This window comes from Macaca mulatta, chromosome 14, assembly GCF_049350105.2.
Source record: "Macaca mulatta isolate MMU2019108-1 chromosome 14, T2T-MMU8v2.0, whole genome shotgun sequence".
NCBI lineage: Eukaryota > Metazoa > Chordata > Mammalia > Primates > Cercopithecidae > Macaca > Macaca mulatta.
This window is the reverse complement of record NC_133419.1, coordinates 126,657,846-126,667,312: the sequence shown is the minus strand read 5'-3', so window position 1 is coordinate 126,667,312 and position 9,467 is coordinate 126,657,846. Positions and strand designations below refer to the sequence as shown.

The 9,467-nt window shown below is 46.0% G+C and overlaps 2 protein-coding genes across 15 annotated transcripts in view; one reads left to right on the top strand and one right to left on the bottom strand.

Moving 5' to 3' along the window:
• Positions 1-53: 53 nt before the first annotated feature.
• Positions 54-5,963, top strand: SRPRA (SRP receptor subunit alpha). The gene is given in 14 exon segments (NM_001266746.1): positions 54-274; positions 876-959; positions 1,251-1,414; positions 1,628-1,788; positions 2,040-2,199; positions 2,318-2,471; positions 2,675-2,766; positions 2,873-2,991; positions 3,128-3,214; positions 3,513-3,685; positions 3,781-3,994; positions 4,406-4,569; positions 4,658-4,756; positions 4,903-5,963. Coding segments are annotated over 14 exon segments (1,917 nt in total). The 5' UTR covers positions 54-157; the 3' UTR covers positions 5,032-5,963.
• A 315-nt stretch (positions 5,964-6,278) lies between these two features.
• FAM118B (family with sequence similarity 118 member B) overlaps positions 6,279-9,467 on the bottom strand; it is a 50,550-nt gene continuing 47,361 nt past the window's right edge. For 5 of the 14 annotated variants that reach the window (XM_077960921.1, XM_077960919.1, XM_077960918.1 and 2 more), the window contains 2 exons: positions 7,462-7,521; positions 6,279-6,805 (listed from right to left, as the gene is read on the bottom strand). In XM_077960921.1, coding sequence (XP_077817047.1) covers positions 6,792-6,805; positions 7,462-7,521 — 74 coding nt within the window. In that variant the 3' untranslated portion in view covers positions 6,279-6,791. 14 annotated transcript variants of the gene reach the window in all.

The window sequence follows — 9,467 nt, the reverse complement described above, 5'->3', positions numbered from 1 at the left end:
GGAGATGGGGAGGGCACCCAGCTTTCCGAGCGGAAGTGCGTTGAGCCGGTTTCCGGGGCCGCTGGTGTGACGTGTCCCGCGCTTGGCGCAGCAGGAAGCGGCGGCTATCGCGGCCTGAATTCCCGGCGCCGGCCCCAGCTCCTCTGCCGCTGCCGCCATGCTCGACTTCTTCACCATTTTCTCCAAGGGTGGGCTTGTGCTCTGGTGCTTCCAGGGCGTTAGCGACTCATGCACCGGGCCTGTTAACGCGTTGATTCGTTCCGTGCTGCTGCAGGTACCGCCCCCGTGGGATCAGAACTCCAGGCTCTTCTTTCCTGACCCGATCCATGGTCCCTTCGATTCTATTCCGCGCCTCCTCCCACCCTCCCCGCCCACCTCAAACTGGCCACTCACGCGTAACCCGGGCTCCGCTTCGTTTTCTCGTCCCCTTCAGAGTACCCACAACTTAGTGACGACCCCCACTCCGGCGTCTGGACTCTAGCCGAATTCCGGCGCCTTTGGTATTCCCCTCCGCTCCCTCTATTTATCCCCAGCAGCTTGGTTTTGTTGTTTCGAGGCTAGGTGAAATAACAGATGGGAAAACACCTTTACAAAACTGAATGCTGTATAGCTGCTAATAATCTGATTGTTTATATGACTACTTTCGTTTTGGCTCCTATGTGCCTTGCTGCCTCTCACCTCCTTCCCCCAACTTGGTTATCTTCTTTCATTTCTGGTAGAATGCCAGAGAGAAGTGCCCCAGCATCCTCTTGTCCTGGGGACAGATTTGAGTTTGAGGGAAATGTCTGGCTTTTTCCCAAAGGTAATCCAAACCCAGGGCCCAAACCTGGGTTTTCTGGGGATGGTCTGAACACTGAGACATACTCTTTCTCCAGGAACGGGGAGGTAACAACTCCTTCACCCATGAGGCACTCACACTCAAGTATAAATTGGACAACCAGTTTGAGCTGGTGTTTGTGGTAAGTGGGATGTTGTAGAGGGACGATTACATTGTTAACATAGTCCTGATTATTAAGAGAACTCTGATTAATTGCAGCCAGTGTATATGATGACGTAACTGAAAAAACTAGAAAGGTAGATGGGGGAAAACAGCAGCTACTGGGCCCAGGCAGGGAGCTTGGCTGCCTGTCAGGACAGGGAAACCGGCCAGGTAGCTGAACTATCTCTGAAAGCCAGGGTTGAGTTGGCGTCCCTCCATTCTAGGCTGGCATGTAAGCAGATCTGTTGGCTCTGTTTCTTCCCCTAAACAGGTTGGTTTTCAGAAGATCCTGACACTGACGTATGTAGACAAATTGATAGATGACGTGCACCGGCTGTTTCGGGACAAGTACCGCACGGAGATCCAACAGCAAAGTGCTTTGAGTTTATTAAATGGCACTTTTGATTTCCAAAATGACTTCCTGCGGCTCCTTCGGTGAGAGGCCTGCCTTCTCTAAAATCAATTTATTTCCCTGATTTGATGATCTCTCTGAAGGTGGTTCAAGGGTGGTAAATTGGTGTGTTCAAAGACACTCCTAATTTGCTCCCCAGTTCTCATTGTCCTCTTAGGTGTGAGAGTCCTTTCTCTGGACTGTTATTTTTCCTCCTGCACGGGGTAGAAAGATAAACCATTCTCTTTTTTGTTTAGTGAAGCAGAGGAGAGCAGTAAGATCCGAGCTCCCACTACCATGAAGAAATTTGAAGATTCTGAAAAGGCCAAGAAACCTGTGAGGTCCATGATTGAGACACGCGGGGAAAAGCCCAAGGAAAAAGCAAAGAATAGCAAAAAAAAGGGGGCCAAGAAGGAAGGCGAGTTTGAGTTCTTTGGATACACTGGGATGTGAAAGGTGTTAAGACGGTGCTAAGGACTGAGGTGTTCCTTCTTTCTGTCATTGCTTGCCTCCTCCTCACTCAAATGCTCACCATCCTATAATCCCCAGGCCTTGTGAACTCCAAGATGTTTGGTCCAAATTTCCTTTGAACAATTTGGAAGACTTTTAGCCATTGTCTAGTGGTTGAGATTGTCTTTTTTTTTCCTTCAGTGAGTTTTTTCCCAACAGGTTCTGATGGTCCTTTGGCTACCAGCAAAGCCGTCCCTGCAGAAAAGTCAGGTCTTCCAGTGGGTCCTGAGAACGGAGTAGAACTTTCCAAAGAGGAGCTGATCCGCAGGAAGCGAGAGGAGTTCATTCAGAAGCATGGGAGGGGTATGGAGAAGTCCAAGTGAGCACTCTTTCTTCAGTACTCTCAAAATACTGTTATCTAGACATGATGGGTGCAAGGGAGTTCTGGTCTCCGGCTCATGTTTCCTTTCCTGCTTCTCCACCATAACCTGTTGCAGCAAGTCCACGAAGTCAGATGCTCCAAAGGAGAAGGGCAAAAAAGCGCCCCGGGTGTGGGAACTGGGTGGCTGTGCTAACAAAGAAGTGTTGGATTACAGTACTCCCACCACCAATGGAAGCCCTGAGGCTGCCTTGTCTGAGGACATCAACTTGGTAAGAGGCAACAGGGGTCAAAGTGAAGGTTATCTTTAATAACAAATTGGGAGGAAGTAGAGTGTGGGAACATGATACTTGGATATGAATGAGGGGTAAGTTATACTTGGAGCTTCCCCAAATGAAAGAGATAGAGCAATGTGGACTTCTTCCTCAGAGACCTTAGTGTTTCTGGCCCCATCTCCTTTCCCTGTATCTTCCAGATTCGAGGGACTGGGCCTGGGGGGCAGCTTCAGGATCTGGACTGCAGCAGCTCCGACGACGAAGGGGCTGCTCAAAACTCCACCAAGCCTAGGTAGGGAGATTTCAAGTGGGGGAGTGGCATATGCATCTGCAAAACTGGTAAGATACAACTCCCACCTACTCGCTCTATGTATATTTGTCATCTCCTGTCCCTGCAGTGCGACCAAGGGCACACTGGGTGGCATGTTTGGTATGCTGAAGGGCCTTGTGGGTTCAAAGAGCTTGAGTCGTGAAGACATGGAATCTGTGCTGGACAAGATGCGTGATCATCTAATTGGTAAGCTCTGAGGACCGGGCTGACTCATGTTCACGGGATACAGGTAATTGAGCGCAGACTCACTAGCGTTTCTCACCTGCACGATAAAGACTGGTTGTTGCTGACATGGAACTGACCTACCTGTCCCCCTCCTCAGCTAAGAACGTGGCTGCAGACATTGCCGTCCAGCTCTGTGAATCCGTTGCCAACAAGCTGGAAGGGAAGGTGATGGGGACGTTCAGCAGTAAGTACTGCCCTAAGTGAGAAAGTGCTTATGTGTACCAAGAGGTTAAGTGCACAGACCTCTGTTCTTACGAGGTATGTGACTTTTGGCAAAATCCTTAACCTCTAAATCTCTGTAACCTAGATTTTAAGGGTTATTGAGAGGATTAAATGAGTTAGTCCTTGTAATGTGCGTCTGTTCTGGATTTCTGGGAAAAGAGTCTAGTTAACTGTCTTAGTCCCCTTAGCTCAGAAAGGTGTTAGGCATTTTTGAGAGCATTCTTTACACAGCTGCAAACGTCCTCCACCTCCTCTTTCAGCGGTGACTTCCACAGTAAAGCAAGCCCTACAGGAGTCCCTGGTGCAGATTCTGCAGCCACAGCGTCGTGTAGACATGCTCCGGGACATCATGGACGCCCAGCGTCGCCAGCGCCCTTACGTCGTCACCTTCTGTGGTGTTAATGGAGTGGGGAAATCTACTAATCTTGCCAAGGTCAGTGCAGTTCCCCAGCCTGTCGCTGATATTTGTGTACTTCTTGTGTCTCAAAATCCTGGCTTTAGGTGACTTTTCTCACTTCTTTTTCACAGATTTCCTTCTGGTTGTTAGAGAATGGCTTCAGTGTCCTCATTGCTGCCTGTGATACATTTCGTGCCGGAGCTGTGGAGCAGCTGCGTACACACACCCGGCGTTTGAGTGCCCTACACCCTCCAGAGAAGCATGGTGGCCGCACCATGGTGCAGTTGTTTGAAAAGGGCTATGGCAAGGATGCTGCTGGCATTGCTATGGAAGCCATTGCTTTTGGTACAGTGCACGGGAAGTCGGGGGGCTTATTTGGGGTCCCTTTTCCTCCTTTGATTTTCTTGGAATTTGCAGATCAGGCTTGTGCTACTACAGACTCGTTAATTACAGTAAAAAGTCAGATCAGTTACTTGCCATGCTCTGCTTTTGGGTAATAGATATAGTTGCAGGCAAAGTTAATACACCCTAACCAAAGAAGCCTGAATTTGGTCACCTTTATCCTGTTATCCTCCTTTTCCTGAACATGTTTGGTGATGGCCAAGCATACAATCAAGTTTGTCTCACATTACCTTGGAACCAAATCCAGGGCCCAAGACAGTGAACAGGTAGCCAAACTAGGATTTTCTGAAAGGAAGCTGGGAATGAGATTAGTTGTAGTCCAGGTTTTCAGAGTTGACCACTTTCTTTCTTTAGCACGTAACCAAGGCTTTGACGTGGTGCTGGTGGACACGGCGGGCCGCATGCAAGACAATGCCCCTCTGATGACTGCCCTGGCCAAACTCATTACTGTCAATACACCCGACTTGGTGCTGTTTGTAGGAGAAGCCTTAGTAGGCAATGAAGCCGTGGACCAGCTGGTGAGAGTGTGGGCCCAGTTCCCTTTACAACTTAAGCTTTAGTCAATGTAGATGGTTCTTACACTTCTGTCACCTTTTTTCTTTCCAGGTCAAGTTCAATAGAGCCTTGGCTGACCATTCTATGGCTCAGACACCTCGGCTCATTGATGGCATTGTTCTTACCAAATTTGATACCATTGATGACAAGGTAAACGTGAGACTGGAGGGTGGAGTGGGCATCCTCCGCAAAGGAGCTGAGGCTGCAAGGAAGCCTTGGCTCCAGCACTTCCTGTTCCTGAGAGGGCGAGTGAAAAGTGGGCTCGTGTTGATTGGCTGTCCCCTTTCTCCACTTAGGTGGGAGCTGCTATTTCTATGACGTACATCACAAGCAAACCCATCGTCTTTGTGGGCACCGGCCAGACCTACTGTGACCTACGCAGCCTCAATGCCAAGGCTGTGGTGGCTGCCCTCATGAAGGCTTAACATGGCTCTTGCCCAATACCAAATTGCCGCTTTCCCCACAAGCCCTTCTTCCTGTATCAAGAATGTGCTTTAGAGTATGTGAGCAACTTGTCTTCAGTGTAGTACAAAGGCAGAGCGAGGGGGCTTGTGGCTCCTTCCAACCCCATTCCCCGTTCAGCACAGCCGCCATCTGCAAGGAGGGCCTAATCATGTTAAAATCACTGCCCACTGACCCTCTCCCAGCAGGTCTCCCCCTTCCTACTCAGGCACCCCCTTCACTCTGCCTACATACTCAGTCTCATTACAGCTTTGACCAATGGTTGGAACCCAACACCAGAGCTTTGCTAATAATTAGTGTGGTCAGGAGCCGTCTGAGCCTAATGAGTCCCAGCTGCATTAGGTTAAGAGACTCTTCCAGAGCCAGCGCCAGGTCTTGAATGGCACCTCTCCCTAGGATACACAGCCTGCAGGTCCCCAGGACCTGGATGACACCCGCCTCACTGTGGCAGTGTATTGCCTGTTAATTGCTGCTAATTCTAATTCTGATGATGATTCCTACTCCATTGTTTACCCCAAAGCGTCAGCTAGGCTGGAGTGATTTGTTACAAATGAGCAAAAGATGAGTCCCTGCTTCCCTCAGAAATAAAGGGAGGTGAGCTGCAGGGTTGCATTGGGCTTCTCGGCCTCCCAACTCTTCCCATTCCCAGAATCCAGAAGTCAGCTTTGCATGTTCCCCTTCCTGGGAGGAAACCAATTGTGAGAAGGGTATATGTTGCCCCCTCCCCTCCCATCCTCCTAAGCAGTCCTGGCTTTTCCTCATCACTCCCCTCTACAGTGCCTGGTAGACAAGTGCTACGTTGAAGAATACAAACCTCTTGTTAAGACTTGTCCTGTAGCTTGATATTACAGATGTGCTATTAGTGCAATAAGGTGAAGGCTGTCTGCCCAGAGAAATAAGTAATTTATATAAGAAAATAAATTTCATAAATAAATTGCCTTTTAGGTCTTGGAGTTCTTTTATACAGGATTCAAAACTAAAATTCCACAACACACTAACTATAGTTCTAGGGCTTATATATGGTGAGGACAACAGAGCAGAAGTTTACTCCAAGGAATCAGGTAAGTAAACGGTTGTCCTAAGAATGAGATCACCCCAAGGTGAAAGATGTCAGAACCTTTAAAATTGGGGTTAGTAAAATTAAGCTTATTAGTTAGTACCGTGATGCAAGTTAGAGTCTTCTACAATGACTCTCAAAGTAGAGCCAGGGTCCTGGCAAGTAAATGAACAAGCTTTTAATACAGCTCAGTTATGTAAAATACTGTACACTGTAAAAGATCTAGAAAACTAGAGCTTCAAGTCATGTTTTAAAAAAGCCATTAAGCTTAATTGAAAAACCAAGTATAGAGTACAAAACTGCAACAAGAGCCACAGTGATTCCATGGCATCTAGACCCCGAGTCCATGCAGAGCTGCAGCCAGTCAGTGGAGGTATCACATTGGTGTGCTGTGCGGACACAAGCATGTCCAGCCTGGGGAGTGGGTCGGGAGCTGCATTTGGGTCCTGCTGTCACTTTTATTCTTGAACAGGCAGCAGAATATCAAGAACCAGGTGGTATGAAGGATTACGCTGGAACATTCCCCCCTCTTCTACCCCGCCCTTCAACCTCTGACTATTGTTACTTTCTGGGAGTTGTGTTGGGTTCTTGTAAGTTTATTTGTTAAACACTGTCCGTGGTAGGGCCTTACAGCTTGGTCTAACGGTGGTGATTTCTCTAGCTCGCTCATGTACTACAGCCTGTGGGGAGAAAGAAAAGAGAACAAAATGAAGTTTCACAAAACAGGTTTATGCATCGGAAGCTGCAGATACTTAAGTCAATCCTAACCCTTCAGAAGGCAAGACAGGAGATGCTAGGAATCTTGTAATTTATTTAAAATTTTATTTACTTTTTAGAGACAAGGTCTTTCTCTGTCATCCAGGTTCAAGTACAGTGGCACAATCATAGCTCACTGGGCTCAGGCAATCCTCCCACCTCGGCCTCCTGAGTAGCTGGGACTGCAGCGCACACCACCACACCTGGCAGTGTTTTAATTTTTTTTTTTTTTTTTTTTTGTAGAAATGACATCTAGCTATGTTGCTCAGGCTGGTCTCAAACTCCTGGGCTCAAGCAATCCTCCCACCTCGGCCTCCTGAATTGCTGGGATTACAGGCCTGAGCCACCACACCCAGCAGTACTTCTTTCAAAATTAACTGATCATTTCACTACATTGTAATAGACTTGACAGGAAAAGATAGAATCGTTAATGGGTAGGAGAGGAAAATCATTCTCTATAGTGTTTTTTTTTAAATTTGGCAATGTGAGGTTCAAAGTAACATTCTCTCTAGTCTTAACCAAGGACCTAGAAAGACTTTCTGCTACAGAGTGATAAAGAGTAGAATAGGAAACAGTATACCTCTTATTTCACTGTGTGCTGCAGATGAGCCATTTAGCTGACCTTCTCTCACCATCCCTGCTAAACAGAGGACATCAGCATCAGACATTGGACTCAAAAGCTAAAACTATTAATAGCAAAAAGAAAACTAAAGAGATGAGGATATATGGTATGCTTGAAATGGATGGCATTTAGAAATGAAACAATCATTGAGAAGAGAAGGAGGCAGAGAGGATAAACTGGAGTAGTCTTTAGACTTGCATTACCTAACAGGGAAGCAGTGAGTTTCCACAGTGCACTATGATTGCTTGTAGACAAAACATTTTATATACAGGGAACATGTGTCTGCTGTCCCTAAACAGTCAGAGGACCAAGTTCAGGTAAAAATTCAATCTCACCACGGATGGGCAAATGGCATGTGAGTGAGCAAATTCAAACAGAAGAGTGAAAAGTAGCAGAATACTCCCACAATATAAAATATGGTAGCACTAGCCATATGCAGCTACTTAGTTTCAAATTAAAAATTTATTTCCTCAGTCACGCCACATTTCAACAGTGCAACAGCCACATGTGGCTCCTAACTATGATACTGAACAGTGACGATTATACAGTATTGTTATGACTGCAGAAAATTCTATTGGATAACACTGGCATAGATAATAGTTCGGAAAAAGTAAAAAACTGAACACATGGAAGAAAATAGTCATTAGAAATATGGTCAATTAGAGTATAAACAGGCATGATACTCAAATATACATATTGGTATTACCCTCATGGAAAACAATTTAGCAATATATATCAATTACTGAAATGTTCCTGATCTTTGACCTGATTACACTGAGAACTCATCAAGGAAATTATTGGAAAAACTGAAGGGATACAGATGTTATTTTCACAACATGACTTACAAAAAACTGGCAAAAAAAAAAAAAAAAGATCAGACATTGCCTAACAGGAATAATTAGGTAAACTGTAACAACCCTACCAGAATATAAAAGTCAATTAAAATAGTGGTTATAAGACAGGGATGTGGGAAAATGTATGATCCACTACTAAATTTTAAAAGGACCGAAACTGTATATTTTGTTTACAACTGTGAAAAAATGCACAGGGAAAACTTCATCAGAGATGTACCAAGGCCAGGTGCCGTGGCTCACACCTGTAATCCCAGAACTTTAGTAGGCTGAGGTGGGAGGACTGATTGAGCTTAGGAGACTGAGAACAGCCTGGGTAACATGGTGAAACCCCATCTGTACAAAAAATACAAAATTTAGCTGGGCATCGTGGTATGTGCCTTTTAGTTTCAGCTACTTGGGAGGCTGAGGTAGGAGGATCACTTGAGCCCTGGGGAGGTCAAAGCTGTGGTAAGCCATGACTGTGCCACTGCACTGCAGCCTGGGTGAAAGAGCAAGACCCTGTATCAAAAAGAAATAATAATATCAAAATAATAAAAATAAAAAGGGTTGGGCATGGTGGCTCACGCCTGTAATCCCAGCACTTTGGGAGGCCAAGGTGGGTGGATCATGAGGTCAGGAGATGGAGACCATCCTGGCCAACATGGTGGAACCCCAGCTCTACTAAAAATACAAAAAATTAGCTGGGCATGATGGCACGCACCTGTAGTTCCAGCTACTCAGGAGGCTGAGGCAGGAGAACCACTTGAACCCAGGAGGCGGAGGTTGCAGTGAGTCGAGATCGCACCACTGCACTCCAGCCTGGCATCAGAGCAAGACTCCATCTCAAAAAAAAAAAAAAAAAAAAGTAGCAAAACGATTGCTTGTATGGTAATGGATTATAAGAATTATTTTTCTTTTTCTCATTGCTTGACTTTTCTAAAATATGCATAACTACACACTACAGAATCCTCTGAGGACAATTAATATCCACTATGCAAAAGTGAGTATACAACACGATGCCAGGCACATAGCAAACGCTCAGTGTTAAAAAACAAAACAACAGCAAAAGACCTGTAAACTCTTATTAGTCTATATCTACAGAGACTCGAAACATTATGCAAGGGTGAAAGA